We start from the raw sequence: 17,109 nt of genomic DNA, 5'->3' as shown, positions 1-17,109 counted from the left end.
ACTATCTTTTCAAGATAGCAGTGAGTGTAAATACATTCAGAGTGTACATAGTGTATAGAAACAGAAACTCTCTCAAGATTAATCATCTACTTTGCTTCAAGACAATTTTATGTTTTATTCTTGTACATACTGTAGAATTCTGTGTGAAGCAAATAAACAAGTTGTGTTCTTGTAAACCTTATCTTGTTTACAACAATATGTACATGTGCTATTGCTGTTTTCTATCAGATAAACTCTTAAGTTACAAGCTATAAGGTATTTGCACGAGGAGAAAAACAAAAATGCGTATGTACATTAAAATTATATTTGTAATTTTAATTTCACAGTCATTTACATGCATCAATTTATAAATAACAATCACTTGTCTGAGCTCATGCCATTCCTCTTCCTATTTCCAAAAAATACCAAAAATATCCGTATCTCATGTTTCAAAAATGAAAACGGGAGGAGTTTCACCTCTATAGAATAAACTCTGTAAATCTCTGACAAAAAATAAATTGCATTATAAAAAATAGAATATCAGTAAAACAATTAAAAATGAAATATTGTTATTATGAAAGGAGATAATAGAGTGACATTTAAACAAATTAAATCTTATCCCAGCCCACAACAGCGACAGCAAAGTATGACTGTTACATATACTTGCAGTTTTGTCTGTGATTCAGTTAAGTACATAGTGAATCGCAAAGTATCTTCCCCACTCATAACATACAACATTTTAAATTATGGTAGGCTGCACAATGAAATTCCAAGGGAAAACATTGCTGTATTTTCATATAGCTGTAAAATTCCTCAGCTGCAATGAAGGAATGCAATATATTTCTTTAAATTTTTACTTCCTTTCCTTTCTCATTTCTGCAACAAACAAGAGTATACACACACCCTTTCAAAAGAAACAGAGCATGAACACATTGAGCATGTTCAAATAACACCAATATATCTTATACAATTTTGACATCTCCACCAAAAACACAACAGTCCAGTACATGTATACGGATGATACAAGAATACAAGACCAATAAACACAAAGACATAGCCACACTTAATAAAGAACAACTACTTTGATAACTTTACAATTTAATCCATATAACATACTAGGTGACCATGCATCTCAGAATATATCAGTCCACATAAAACAGTTAAGTACAGCTCCTTAGTCAAAGGAATGGCAATCATCATCAGACTTCAAATAAAGTTCACACAAGTTCTATTTCTGCATTTGTTCAATTTATCCTGAACAAATATACAATCATTCACATAATGGCATGTACAACAATGAACCTTCAAGTCAGTAGTATGTTCTTAAAATAAATGTTCCTGACATTTGAACAGCAAAGGAAACTGCAATAGTATAAAAAGCAGCAAGGACAAAGGAGGGAAAGTTAATTAGTTGATCACAGAGACATATTAACAGCTGTTGCATACATATACTTAATATTGGATGCCATTTACAATGAATTAGAATACATTATCTGTTGTCAACATTGGTAACATTCTCACAAAAAGTGACAACTTACGAGAACATAAAATACTTCATTTTGTGGATGATGTTTAAGTAAATAATTAGACATACACTGACCATCATTATACGTCACACACATTCAAACATGAGATCTAACTGGAATATATTGAATGTTTGGCCCCCTCAAGTAACTTTCATTTGCAAATTAGTTGTGCTGGAAAGCTGACAGGAATGTAAGAATAATACAAAATAAGAAAATTGAATTATACAATAGAATATTGGCTATTTTGAGCACATGTAATTAATTCACTTAAGCAATAACACAGATTAGTCAATACGTTCCTTGGCAGTGAACACGATATGTAATGCCAGAAATGTGTGAGTCAATTACTTTCATAATGCTAAAGACGGGTATCTGAGAGGAAAAAAATAAATAATATACAACCATACTTTGATGCAAAATAATTATATGTAAGAAATAACAGCACCATTTTCTCATACACTCGCCCATCTCCACACATTTACTCTTGCATTAATTTTATGAACTTAAATAATCATCTGTCTTTATATATGCCCGACTAGCCTGTTTTAAATCTAGCAAAGGCACACGGCAGGATTTTCCTTCTTTTACGAATGAAATTCTTCAACTGACTGATTCAGTTATGTTAATGAAAAATGTTAAAAATTGTATGAATTGTTTAGCAAAGGTCAACACTATAACAGCAATAAATATTGTGCTGACAAGAGTTAAAATGCCCTTTTACAATCAAGTCTTCAAATCCCTAATTAAAGGAACTACATTCGTACACCAAGGTCATTTTTCCGCTTGTGGAATGTACACTAAATGTCAACTCTGTGACCAATTGACATTACTAGCAGTAAATGTGATACTTCAAGGACTATTCATCAAGGTCTCTTTCACCATTTCCCAATGAATACTAAAACCTGCTAAACAGTATTATAGTGGAAAAATAACCCCATTGGCAATGTGGCAATGAACTCAGATTTCACACTGCATCTTCTTATATAAAATACACACACTTTGTTCATTGAACACATTTTCATACATATCTTCATGTTAAGAAGTAGGTCTACAATGTTTACTCAATACAAATATATCTGCACACATTTTTAAAACAACAAACAGTTCAGTTTCTTTGGTATGCAAAAGAAGGTTTTCACTCAAAGGAATGTTTATACCAAGTTGTGGCACCAGTTGCCAAGTGCTGAACTGAACAGCCCTCACGAACATTGGAACGGGTACAGTAGAACGCTGGGCAATCGTCTCTTCGGCACAAGTAGAATGGTCACAGTGAGGCACAGCTGATCCTTGTAACTTTAGCTTTGATTATCTGCTTCGATTGTATTTTAACACTTTGCTACCTTCATAAATCACTCTTTGAGAAATCTGTCAACTTCTAATAAAAATGAGCAACAAGCTCACTGTGCCATATGAAAGCATTAAATATATTTTCTCCCCCACACAGCCATTGAAATTTGAAGTATTTGAAAATATGAAATGAAAAGAAAAAACTTGATCATTAAGTAGAATCTGAACAACTTCATGGCTCTAAGTACAGCACCAGTGCACTGCTCTTACATTGGACTTCAAGTTGTCAAAAGATACACTAAGGATATTTGGCACTTAAGTTAGGTATGTTACTGTATACCAAACTCCAATAACCCATCATCTTGGAATGCAATGCACTTCCGAATTTATATTTTCCACATATGCAACGCCTCTCCGTTCAGTACTGCACAAGATTTAGTGTCCATTAGTCATTCATTCTTATGCAATAGTACAGGACCAACTGTAGAACAGCACGGGAGATATGAAAAGTCCACATACTCTGAATGCATTACTGTATATAAACATATATGCGTAGCACCTGGCACAGAAGCCACGACAGCTGCCTCTTCTTGCAACTAACTATCAGTCTTCAAAATTCAAGAACCTACAATTCCTCTCACCAATAGGTCCTTGCAATACCTTGTCTTCTAGCTTTCAACAAAGCAAACAAATACATTGTTCTCAGGTGCAACAGCCACAGATAATCCCTTTCTCAGCACCACGATTCTGATGCATGGTTGTGGAAAGTCTCCTCCTCTTCATCGCTGGGGTCTTCTCCATACATATCTGCTAACTTTCGGAAACGGGGACCAAAGTTGGACAGATAGTCAAAGTTAAGGTCACCTTCATCAGTTCCTGTAATAAAACAATAAAGTAAGTTATCCAGATACTGTACGAGTTTAGATAAATAAAGAGAACAAAATAGAAAGGTATAAAAAATGTGGTAAATCATGTAAAATACAGTCAAACTTTAAGGACACATTCCCCTCACGTGGAAAAAGAAAAATGATATATGGACATAGGTCCACAAACACTTTATTTCCATGTTTGAACTCATCTATATATATAAAAGAACATGTCCTGACTGACTGACTGACTGACTGACTGACTGACTGATTCATCATCGCCGAGCCAAAACTACTGGACATAATGAAATGAAATTTTGAGGATACATTTATACTACAATGTAGGTGCTTGCTAAGGGAGGATTTTTGGAAATTCCATCGCTAAGGGGATGAAAGGGGGGGTTAAATTTTTAAATGAGTGTATCTATATCTCAAAACTATAAAAGTTTACAGATGTAAAAACTGGTATTTAGAACCTCCTTTAAAAATAAAAAAACACCTATTTTTTTGTTTTGGAAAATCCAATTAAAGGAGGTTAAACAGGAGTGACAAATTGGGGTGAATTTTTAGAAAGACTATATCTACAGTATATCTCAGAAACTGTAAAATGTTACAGACGTAAAAATTTTTATTTGGAATCTCCTGTAAAAGTAAATAAACATAGGTGATTTGTTTTTGGAAACTCCACTTAAGGGGATTGAAAAAGAGGGTGAAATTTTACAATTAGCTTTTCTACAGTATATCTCAAAAAATTAAAATGTTATCAAAGTGAAAAGTAGTATTTTTTATCTCTATTAAAGTAAAGAAATATGTATTTTTGTTTTCTGAAAAACCACTTGGGCAGAGGGGTAAAAGTGACTGAAAATGGGGTTGAATTCTTTTAATTAGGATACTGATACCTCAAAAGCTGAAGATGTTACAAGAAAGCCTGGACTACATCCTGATGAGTGTTTTGAGAAGTTCCATATAAAGCACAATTACTGATGAAAATGTGTCTGTCTGAGATAAAAATTTCAGGATTATACTTGTACTTGTATTACATTTATTTTGTATCAGTTTTATTTTATTTTTATAAATATGCCGCCCATATGTTCTTTTATTTACTTACTACTCTATAAGCATATTTTCAAATGGAGCTGGAGAGGCAAGCATGTTCAGAAAGAAATGGAGGGCTAGGAGTTAAAGATTAATATGCATTCACTAGCTTCATTCAATAGCTATGAGATAGGCTGAAATCAGTTCCTTGCCTCTCCTGAAAAATCACTTTTTTTCAGGAAGTACTCATTAATAGGATAAACAAAATGAAAGATCAGTGTATAAAGAGGGAGCAGAAGAAAGAGTCAAGGACAAACAAGAAAACACAGGACAAGGATGATCTCCACATTTTCATGCACTGCCATCTTGGTCACACCCAGTTCATCTGCGTCTATTTCTACTCAGCCCCAGACAAGCTCCTTTCTGCTTCGGATGGACTTCAACACACATTTGTGTTGAAGGAAGGGTGGGGAAAAGATAATAATACAACAATGTTATTTGCTTAACATCCCACTAACTACTTTTTTTCTGGTTTTTAAAGATGAAAGCTGGATATACACAGAAGAAGGAAGAAACAAAAAGAGAAAGATGAATACAAGGAACAAATACAATAAAAGGAAATTAACTGAATGGGTCAATATACGTAATGAAAGGAACAAACCAGGTAAATCAAACAATATATAAAGAGACAAACATTTCATAGGATAAACAAAATGACAACCAAATTACTCTAACCTGAAGCTAGAGAAGACAAGGATCCTGAAGTATTTCCATCTCCCTCATAAGCATAATGACGGACATCATCAAATGGATTAGTTTCTGGGTCATTATCACAAACTTTCTTCTTGTCATCAAGGAAGCCCCCAATATCTGGTACTTGATCTTGACCTGAATACAAAAATATGGAAATGTAAACAATTAATTTTCCTTCCTAAGTCATATTAAAACCCAGCATTCATTTTTCTTTTAGAATATATCAATAATATTATATCCAATGAAGGAATCATTACCTCTTTTCTGCAAGTTGTCTTTTATAGGCTGCTTGTCCTGGGCCTGACCATTATACATGAGGCGAAGGACATTCAAGTCATACCCAGTCATGTCACCCTCGCCGCCACCTTCATCCTCATAGTTGATGATATTTTCACGAATATCATCATTGTCTTTACTCAGATCATCAGTCTTCCGACGATGTACCACAAAAGCCAAAAGTAAAACTGAAAAGGAAGAACAGAGTCTTACACACCTATTTCTTTTTAAACTTGATGAATACTGAACCACAATAGTACCAAATAGAAAATTAAAGGACTCACTCAGTAAAATTGCAATGCAGACAAGAATAGCAACCAAAAAGTTTGTGTCAATTCCAAATGAAACAGCAGCTTTGGCTAGGCCTTGGCTGCAACCAGGATCCACATTCTTTGCATCGCCAGGCATTCCCAAATTATAAGTCTGAAACAAAATACAATAGAATTCATTCATTCACTCATTCATGATCACTTTCAGAACAAAACACTTTGGCCAGCAGTAAGTTATGCAATTCCTTGCTTACAATATCAACATTAAAGTCACAGTGTAAAGATGTCCATATGTGGAATTGACCTTTGTATTTCCAAAACAGTTTTAGTTCCCCCATTCTATCACATTTTCTGTGCAAGGCAAGAATAAACATTAATTGAACAAAAATTGCACAGGGCTTCAATGTCTTGAGTGAGATGAATGTTTTGAACTTTATGATTATGAAACTTGGGTAACATTTTAGTTTAGTAGATGGAATTATGTTACTGCCCACTGCAGGGTATTATTTAAAAAAATGTTCCAATTCACCAACATGTTTTACCATTAAATCAATTACACAAGAATGTGGAAATTATGCAATTCTGATTTTTCTTAATCATATTTTTTATCACTTTTGACTTGCTGATTCTAAATATGAACCAAGTTTTCCCCAAACATGTAGGAATTCAACAGTCAAATTCACACATGTAATTCACACTCATATTCAGCACAACCAACAGAAAGCTCAGCAATATGATTAATAAAAGGAATCAATAGACTGACAGTTCTTTAAAGCAACTGCTAGATAGTTGTACACAGCCATTCAGCAAGGATAGTGTGTTAAACAAGAAGGTGTAAGTGTACATTTCATAGACGAGCCTAATACTGTGAGAGATTTAAAGTACATGTAGAAGATGTGTAAATGATCGGAACACATTTTGCTTTATTTGTTGTTCATTTACTCTTAAAGACCAAACAGAAAACATAACTTTCTTTCTTGTAAGGAAAGTGTATCACGCTTACTTTGCCATGAAGTTAGAAGATCAAGACAAATCTTGGGTCCCACATACCATTTGTCATATAGGTATAGCAGCTTTGAGAAAATGGAAGTGAAACAGAAGCCATCATCTTTTGGCATTCCAATGGTATGGAGAAAACAGAAAAAAATCACATAAATGATGTATGGTGAAAATGTATGTACATAACGGAAATTTTTTTAATGCATTTATTATATTTTCTCAATGAAATGCAACACATTTAAAATTTCTTTACTTAAGCTACTTCTTGTATCATCATCATCATCATCATCATCATCATCATCAGCAGCAGCAGCAGCAGCAGCAGCAGCAGCAGCAGCAGCAGCAGCATCATCATCATCATCATTAATCATCATCAAGCACACCTTTCTCCTGCTATGAAGGTGGGGAAGATGTGTTTTTTTAATATTTAGAACCCCCACTACTATCCCACTATCTATTGAAACAACAATGAAGATATACTTTCATAGTTTGTAGTTACATTTATGTCGATGATAAAGACTATTTGAAGGGTGAAAAGCCAAAGGTGACTAACCCACAAAATTCCTGAGATGACATATTGAATGTTTAACTTGCATCAATACAGGAGATTTTATTTTGGAACAAACTCTTTTAGAATGTCAATAAATGCAGAAATTACATGACAGAAATAAAAAAGAAAAGGTAAGTCTCGAGCATAATTTAATATGGTTAGGAAAACAATATTCATGTCTGGCATAAAATCGTGATACATACAGTACTCAGATATCCGTGTTCATTCGTATAATAAAAATCAATTAGTAACTCGCAAACAATTATATCAATTAAAACCGGGCGAGTTGGCTGTGCGGTTAGAGGCGCGCGGCTGTGAGCTTGCATCCGGGAGAGGGTGGGTTCGAATCTCACTGTCGGCAGCCCTGAAGATGGTTTTCCGTGGTTTCCCATTTTCACACCAGGCAAATGCTGGGGCTGTACCTTAATTAAGGCCACGGCCACTTCCTTCCAACTCCTAGACCGTTCCTAGACCATCGTCGCCATAAGACTTATCTGTGTCGGTGCGATGTACAGCCACTAGCAAAAAAAAAAATATTTAAATTAAAATTTGACCTATATTGTAATGTATATATTACAATGCCAATACCATTCTATTAATGAAGCAAAGCTACAGGACAAGGCTTATTTTATCACATTGTAATACAGTGATTCAAACTGTTATTAAATAAAATACCACCATAAGAAAGATATAACAATATCTTTCATGTTTCTCAAATGAGGATATAGTTTACCATTTATCAACTGGTTCCAAGTTCAACAGAGGATCGTTATATTAAACATCATCCAAGCCTGGGCGACTGCCCTAAATGCAGATTAGTAGGGATTGATTGATTGATTGATTGATTGATTGATTGATTGATTGATTGATTGATGCCTTTCAGTTGCTTATACAGTATGAGCTTCAGTTGAGTTGCCGGTTGTGTTTTGTGTCTGGGTGAGTGGACGATTCAATAGCTGCCTGATCCATATAACTAACCCTACCCTGTCAGGGTCTTGGCTAGCCTGCAATATGTTTCTGTAAAGCATACAATGCGACTGCTGCTTATACAGCAGTAATTGATCAGTTTAGTGTGTTTCATGGCTTCTGAATTAAAACAATTCTGATGGGTCCCGAGAAAACTCGTACTTACCTGGCCGAGCGTTGCAGACGGGCCCAGAGTTATCCCAGGTTTGAAGGTGATAAAACTCTGCTGTGTATGGTTTCGCACAATCGATATTCACATTTCCTTTTCATTATTCTTCATTTTATAGTTTTTCTTTGCATGTTTACAAAGTTTAACCTTTTCACTGCCGAGTTTTGATGACCATTGTAAGTTAAGAACTTCATTTTCCCGTACTGAACGGAGATTCACAATTAGAATTCAAGAAGGTTCAACCTATTCAATACAATTATGATATGAAGACTTTTATTCTCATTCATCAGATCAATTTTATTGTATAATACTCACTTGCCTCATTAGACTATAACGCCTTTATGTGTTATACTATATCACCATATTTTACACATCATTCTTCTAGCTTTTAATGACAAAACAGCCTATCATTGTATTTTGCAATGTATGTATTATCTATACAACTTTTATGACATGTACTATGCCCACTTTGTGATTTCTAGCTGATGATAACGCTATTAAGCGTCGAAACCGGTACTAGTAATAATAAATAATATGTTGTGAACACCTTATACAACACATTTTGTATTGAATAGGCTGAACCTTCTTGAATTCTAATTGTGAATTTTGATGACCAGGTGAACCCTCTGGGCCAGGTTTTTTTAAAAGGAAAAAGCACTTTTACAGATAAGTGTTTACTGATACTATTAATGGAATGCATATCGTCCCCTTAGCCCCGCAGCCCATTACAGCGTCGGGGATGAAGTTAGATTATATTTTACAGCATATTTTTACAGCCAGATGCCCTTCCTGATGCAAACGCCAGTTGAGAAGATAATGAATATGAAATGAATGATGGTGAATAAAACTGGGTAAGGAAGTGGAAGGAATCAGCTGTGGCTTATGAATAAGAACTGTCCCAGCATTTTTGGGAGTGCAAAAGGTAAACCACAAACGCAAAAAGAAAAAACTATTCTCACGACAGCTAACTGTGGGGTTCGAACCCATTCGCCTGCCAAATGCTGAGTTTGACTCCATAGCTGTAGCATGTTAACATGCACGGCTATGACGCTCAGTGATATTATTACTGAAATATAAAATTGTTGATCCAAGAACTGGTATTATCAAAAACCTATTAACATTTGAAGAGAAAAGAATTTGAAATTTATCTGAGAAGGGGTTGACAATTACGTGTGAGATTCATCATTACTAATTTGTCTAGCACTTTCTTGTAGTTGAGTATCACCCCAAAATATAGCCCTCCTGAATCAATATTTATGAGGAAACATTCAATTATTTTGTCCACAAGAGATAAATATATACTTCAAGACGCCATAATGAATACACATTAGCGAGAAAGATGTTCCACTCCCACAAAGCTGAAATAACAATAGTTCGCCATCAAAACACTCGAAATGGAGTAGTATATCTGCCGTACAGAACTTCTTTGAGCATTTCCATGGAATCTCAAAGCATGACACTATATCCAGTTCATTTGCGAGATCGGTGAAGTACACACTGCACCAAAACGTATATATACGGGTTTCAACAATAATAAAGATGTTTTAATTTGTTCCACCTATTCAATACTTACATTTTCACTTATAGTGGTTACAAAAATAGATTCTTAGTTACATGGGACATGTTTCGCCCTCAATTAAGGGCATCTTCAGCCTAAACACAATCATCAACAATACAACTAAATTAACAGTGGAGGTTAAAAGTTTAGTCAGTTATTAAAATTCAGAACATAAAAATGTGAAAAGTGATACAATATATAAAGATGCTAATGGAAAACTGTCTTATGATTAAACTATAATCTTGTCGGAGACTAAAACTTCTTCTCTTAAAATTCTAATTAAAAACAGTTCATATAAAATATTAGTGGAAAACCAAAGTGGTAATAACATAAAGCCAACGACAAGAGGGCATGAACACAAGCATAAACTTGATTGTCATGAATACAATCTTTCCAAGGCCGCTGATGAAATTTGTCAGCAAGTGAGACAGAAGCATCTGGTGAAAAATTGTAAGTGGCCCTTAGTACCGGTAGGTAATAAAAATGGCTGAAACCTTGCCAGAAAATGTCAGTAGATGCAGAAATAATGTTTTCTGTAAGAGAAGGAAAAGAAGAAATAAGAAATTGAACGTAAGGAGAGAATTCGGTTTACATAAAATTGAAACAGATGAGGACTTACATGAAAGTGGAAGTTGTTATTTGTTATCTACTGTTGTGTTAGTTGCTGCCCGTCTGTTGGCTCTGAGTCTGGTGTTGTAACTGTGCTGCAGAGGCGGCAGTGAACTCTGAGGGGAAGGAATAGGGGAGTGCGGAAGGGAGGAGAGAATGGGTGGTGTCAATTATGACTAGGCTGACAAAGGGGCGGAGTCAACCGTATTGCTGGAAGTAGACCTAATATCTGTGGGTATGGGAGGAGTATTAGAGTTTGAAGAATTAAATATATTGGGTATCCTAAATTTATTCGAACTAACTGACTTTAATAATTCCGGCATTCATTCATGTAACATACTTTTATTGTCCGTGGTTTAATTAAGATTCTGTTGCTTATTGTACGTCTGATCTAAATAGATGTATAAACTTTCTAATTCGTTCAGCATTCTCCCTTTTTGTATGTTTCTAATTATCACTAAGTCTTTCTCTATGGATTCAAATCTGTGACCAGTCTCCCTCATATGCAAACTCATCGCTGAGTATTTCCTATGTTTTTCCGCGTTAACATGTTCCATGTATCTTGTCATAAAACTTCTCCCAGTCTGTCCAACATATGAAAAATAACACTGAGTACATTTGAGTCTGTATACTCCCGATCCCAAATAACGATTTTTATCATAATTAACTTTTTTATGATTACAGAATATGGACTGGTTAGTATTAGTAGTTCTAAAAGCTATATTAAAATTATGTTTCTTGAATACGTTAGTAATCTGGTGTATAGCTAGATTATTAAAAGTGAATGTAGCATACTCAGTTTTTTTGGTTTTTCTGGTATCAGATTCGTAGATAACTTGTTCTTAATTTTATTGATTATCATTTCTATTTTGATTCTGATTTATAGAGCACTTAGAATCCCTCTATCTCCCAAGAATTTGAAGAAAGAATTAGATTATATTAGATACCTCGCTAAACAAAATGGTTTTCCTTCTCTAACAGAAAACATTATTTCTGCATCTACTGACATTTTCTGGCAAGGTTTCAGCCATTTTTATTACCTACCGGTACTAAGGGCCACTTACAATTTTTCACCAGATGCTTCTGTCTCACTTGCTGACGAATTTCATCAGCGGCCTTGGAAAGATTGTATTCATGACATTCAAGTTTATGCTTGTGTTCATGCCCTCATGTCGTTGGCTTTATATTATTACCACTTTGGTTTTCCACTAATATTTTATATGAACTGTATTTCATTAGAATTTTAATAGAAGAAGTTTTAGTCTCCGACAAGATTATAGTTTAATCATAAGACAGTTTTCCATTAGCATCTTTATATATTGGATCACTTTTCACATTTTTATGTTCCGAATTTTAATAACTGACTAAACTTTTAACTTCCACTTTTAATTTAGTTGTATTGTTGATGATTGTGTTTAGGTTGAAGATGCCCTTAACTGAGGGCAAAACATGTCCCATGTAACTAAGAATCTATTTATGTAACCACTATAAGTGAAAATGTAAGTATTGAATAGGTGGAACAAATTAAAACACCTTTATTATTGTTGAACTGTAAAATTTTCAATACGGACCTAAAATGAGGTTTATAACATGTAATATATACGGGTTTGGCGAACGAGGCACGGCATTCAATAATGTATATATACAGGTTTGGCAGTGAATGGGTTAAAGAGGCATGCAATCAGCAAGATGGTGGCATCCAGGGCCGTTTTAGACGGGGATGAAATTATTCATGAATTATGTGCTGATACAGGCCATAAGTAACAAATGTCATTCTGGACCCATATTGACAATTGATCACAATCTAAAGTAAGAAAGGTCCACCTATTCAACACAATTTGTATCTATACTTCATTCATTGTGGGGCTAGTTTTGACCTCTTTTAAATATATGAGGTCATCCTCAGTCACTTTTTTTGCTAGTTGCTTCACGTCGCACCGACACAGATAGGTCTTATGGCGATGATGGCACAAGGAAGGGTTAGGAGTGGGTAGGAAGCGGCCGTGGCCTTAATTAAGGTACAGCCCCAGCATTTGCCTGGTGTGAAAATGGGAAACCACAGAAAACCATTTTCAGGGCTGCCGATAGTGGGGTTCGAACCTACTATCTCCCGAATCCTGGATACTGGCCGCACTTAAGCGACTGCAGCTATCGAGCTTGGTCATCCTCAGTCATAGATGCCATAATAGGAATAATATGAAGTATAACAAAAGCAATCACAAAATATAAAATTGAAAACACTTGGTATGTCTTAATATTTATTATCATAGAAATTGAAACCAACGAAACATGTCCATAAGCATATTGAGTCTTGCACATGGTTGATGTTGATCAAAACAACAACTTGGGTCCCTATATTGAGATAACTAGAATATCAATTTATAAAAATATATACGTGATTATGGAACAATACACTTAAAAACAGGGTGGGAAAACTTATTATCTATTAATTAATCATGATAAAATTTTAGCATTGTCCGTAATTTTCTTTCTAATTCTTTTCTTAGCTCGAAGTTAGTTAATCAACGTATTTGTGGAAGAAGATTAAATGAAGCAAACTAATTCTTGGCGAGTAGACGATGTGAATTTGTAAGCTGTTACAAGGCTGGAAGGTGAACATCTGAGTGTCTAACTTAATCTTTTTGTTTCCCTGACAAGCAGTGAAATTTCAGCAGAGAACACCGTCAAAGAGTTCACCTAAATGTGAAAGGGGTATCACAGCAAATAGGACGGAATGATGATGGCAGACTACTGCTGGTCTCTACACTACACTCTACACTAAAACCATTTATACTGTTAATATCATTAAAACAATTATAAGTAAATTAAAGAGAAGGAGCAACATAAAATTAACACCAGAAAAACGTAAGAATTCTAATTACACCACATCCACATTTACAAACCCAGGGATTTTCCAAATTACAAAATTGTTCAAAAACACAACTACCAAGTTTTGTTTTCAACTAGTAATAATAACGATTGTTTGTTTTATAATCATAAATCATAGCAAAGAAGATTACTTGGGTTCAGGAATATATTAACTCAAGTGGAATCGATGCAGTGTTACGTATTTTGGGCAAACAGGAAGGAATTTTCATACTAGATATCAAGAACATGTTAATGCTAATATACATAGAAAATATTTTGCTAAGAGTTTACATTTGTGAGATACTTGCCACCATTACAGTAATATAAACCGAGACTTAACCATACTAAAAAAGTAAGCAAAGAGAGCCTGATGAGTATATATGAAATTATCTATATAGGTTTGGCCCAAGTTTACACTAAGAATAAGTATTTTTTTTTTTTTTTTTTGCTAGGGGCTTTACGTCGCACCGACACAGATAGGTCTTATGGCGACGATGGGATAGGAAAGGCCTGGGAGTTGGAAGGAAGCGGCCGTGGCCTTAATTAAGGTACAGCCCCAGCATTTGCCTGGCGTGAAAATGGGAAACCACGGAAAACCATATTCAGGGCTGCCGATAGTGGGATTCGGACCTACTATCTCCCGGATGCAAGCTCACAGCCGCGCGCCTCTACGCGCACGGCCAACTCGCCCGGTAGAATAAGTATTTGAATGATATACAGGAGAATAAGAATCCATTATGCAGTATGAACAAATACAGTCGTTCTTAATATCATGGAAAATCAAGCTCAAACAAGAGCCGACAAGGTTCCATTTTTCTCCCACTTCCGAAGCTACAGCTCAACTTTCAACTTTTAATCAGTACAGTGAAGCAAAACCAAACTTCAACTTTTTTATAAAGGAGGATTATATTATAATGTTCTTTATAACATGTAATTTTAAAATTATTCCCAGAAAGTGGTAGAACAGAACTACAGCAAAGCTGCTTGTACAGACAAAAATGTTTTTAAATATCCTTGAAAGGACATGTACTCATTAGTATTAAGTCATTGGACAGTGACATTACAGTGTCTTAATTCCCCCTCGTGTGTGCTTCTACAATTGTAGGGTGGCTAATCCTGGTTACCCTCTTCAATTGAAGATCCTCTGCGTGGTGTAGGGGACTAGTAGCTCCTTTCTTGAGATGCCAAATGGAGCCCTGTTGGGTAACCATTCGGTATACAAGGAGGAGGAAGCTAAAGCACAACCCAACCCTAACGTGTAACGCGACCCGTGCCGATGGGATGCATGGCACATGGGAGATGTGTCTTGAACGGAGGCTCCGAGATACCTGGCGCCCTCTCAAAGTAAGCAGCCTTACCCGGGTATGCGGGGCTCTGCCTGGGTGGACATCATATTTGCCTAGCTACTCGTGAGACCTACACGAGTACTGTAGCGACCCAAAAACTGTAGAGGTCCTCTGGGGCCTCTGAGAGAAACACTAGCTCAACGACAACCGATGGGGACTCTTACGAAATACCCTCGGACAGCACGACATCGACCGTAAGAGAGCTCACTTTAGAGGTGGGCAATCTTCTAGTTCAGAGGAAGAAGAAGAAACAGGGCTCCGGCGCTGAGAAGAGATGGTACAAGAAGGCTTTAAAGGCCCTCGAGCAGGAAAAGAGGGCCTAACTTCTGGAGCTGAGAGGCCTTCTACCTCCATGGCAACGACGACTGCAGAGGGATCCAATGGGCACAAGAGCCGGGACCCTAAAATGGGTTCTGCTTCCAAGGCACAGAGGACTCCTCCCACCAAGACGCCAGTGGGAAAACGACTCCTGTCGGGGGCAACCCCAGAAGAAGATAAGCAAGCCCACAAAAGACCTAAGGTAGAGTATGCCAGAATAGCTTAAGCTGGAATCAGGAGGGCCATAGTGCCTGAAGGATATCCTGACCAGCAGCCAACTGAAAAACAGGTGGAGTCTGTAGAGGAGGCTATCACCAATTTGATAGATAAGCTTCCAGAGCAGGGGCCCATTAAGCCTCTGTTCCTGGACTGCTATCTGTCAAGAGGTGTGGCCATTATTATTGCAGAAAATAACAAGACTGTAGCATGGTTCTCTAGTCTTCTTACAGATATGCAGCCGTGGGAAGGAGCCAGGCTCACAATTGTGGGCATAGATAAACTCCTCTCCTACAAGAGGATCATGGTCTGTATACCAGGACAACCAAAGGATAACAATGTCCTTTTGAGAAGAATGGCATGCCAGAACCATGGTCTAAATCCCAGTAGTTGGAGAATCTACGACTGCAAGGAAGAGAAGAAAGGTGTCCACCTTGTGGTCAGCATGGACTCCAGGGATGTGGAAAAAGTAGTGGGAAAGAAGATCTTCTGTGGGGTGCATGTTACCACCTTCACCCTGGTGGAGGGCAAACGCGACAAGCAGAGGACCAACCCCACCACAGACAATACCGAGACCAACAGGGGCAAGGAGCAGGAGCCTGGGCAGGAGCTGGAGCCAGCCAAGCCTCAAGATTCATTGCGGGAGCCAGAGCTGCATGTTCCGGAGACTGCATAAGGTAAAGCATTGCATGAAGGTAAGAAATGATTAATTTCATAGAATCAAACATACAACATTGTATAGCAGCCTCTAAGGTACTTATAAGAAGTATCCAGAAAGGTGGGTTTTCGGTCGCCTTCATACAAGAACCCTGGCTTAGACAGGGCCATATCGTGGGACTAAAATGTGCAGCCTTCACTCTCTTCAGTGAAGTAGCGGAGGAGAAGCCTAGAACATGTATACTAGTTAAGGATCATAATGGCTGGGCTATACCAGGCTTCATTACTAGAGACCTAGTAGCAGTCCTAATGAGATATGAAGAGGGCGGACAGCCAAGAGATTTGGTTGTTTGCTCTGCATATTTCCCACGAGACTCTGAATCTCCACCCCCGCCGGAGGAGTTCAAGAGACTGGTGACATACTATAGGAAACAAGGACTTAACCTCATAGTAGGATGTGACGCCAAAGCTCACCACAGCATTTAGGGAAGCAAACATACAAACCTAAGGGCAGAAAATTTCATAGAATTTCTATGTACAACCGATCTTGAGATCACGAACACAAGTGATACCCCAACCTTCATCAATAATAGGAGTGAGGGGATCACAGACCTTACCCTGGGTCCCATGGGAATCATACAGGAATTTAAAGACTGGAAAGTTTCTTTGGAGCCTTCCTTGTCAGACCACAGACACATTGTGTTTCATATAGAGGGCTCCTTCAACATCACATCTTATAGAAATCCTAGACGAACTGATTGGGCGTCTTTTAGGGAGGATGTGAGGAGGGGACTGGAAGGAGGACCCTCAAATATAATTAAGGATAAGGAGGAGCTGGAGCTCAGTGTGGGTTTTCTCACAC

General features: G+C 36.8%; 1 protein-coding gene across 1 annotated transcript in view; it reads right to left on the bottom strand.

Annotated features, from left to right (window-relative positions):
- Positions 1 to 290: 290 nt before the first annotated feature.
- The window catches only part of shg (shotgun), a 159,134-nt gene continuing 142,315 nt past the window's right edge, over positions 291 to 17,109 (bottom strand). The window contains exons 23-26 of the mRNA XM_067139957.2: positions 6,007 to 6,145; positions 5,704 to 5,910; positions 5,429 to 5,581; positions 291 to 3,668 (exon numbers count right to left, since the gene is read on the bottom strand). Coding sequence (XP_066996058.2) covers positions 3,526 to 3,668; positions 5,429 to 5,581; positions 5,704 to 5,910; positions 6,007 to 6,145 — 642 coding nt within the window. The 3' untranslated portion in view covers positions 291 to 3,525. The remainder of the gene's footprint in view (positions 3,669 to 5,428; positions 5,582 to 5,703; positions 5,911 to 6,006; positions 6,146 to 17,109) is intronic.

This window comes from Anabrus simplex, chromosome 2, assembly GCF_040414725.1.
Source record: "Anabrus simplex isolate iqAnaSimp1 chromosome 2, ASM4041472v1, whole genome shotgun sequence".
Taxonomy (NCBI): domain Eukaryota; kingdom Metazoa; phylum Arthropoda; class Insecta; order Orthoptera; family Tettigoniidae; genus Anabrus; species Anabrus simplex.
Note: the sequence above shows the minus strand (reverse complement) of the source record. Positions and strands in the feature narration are given on the sequence as shown.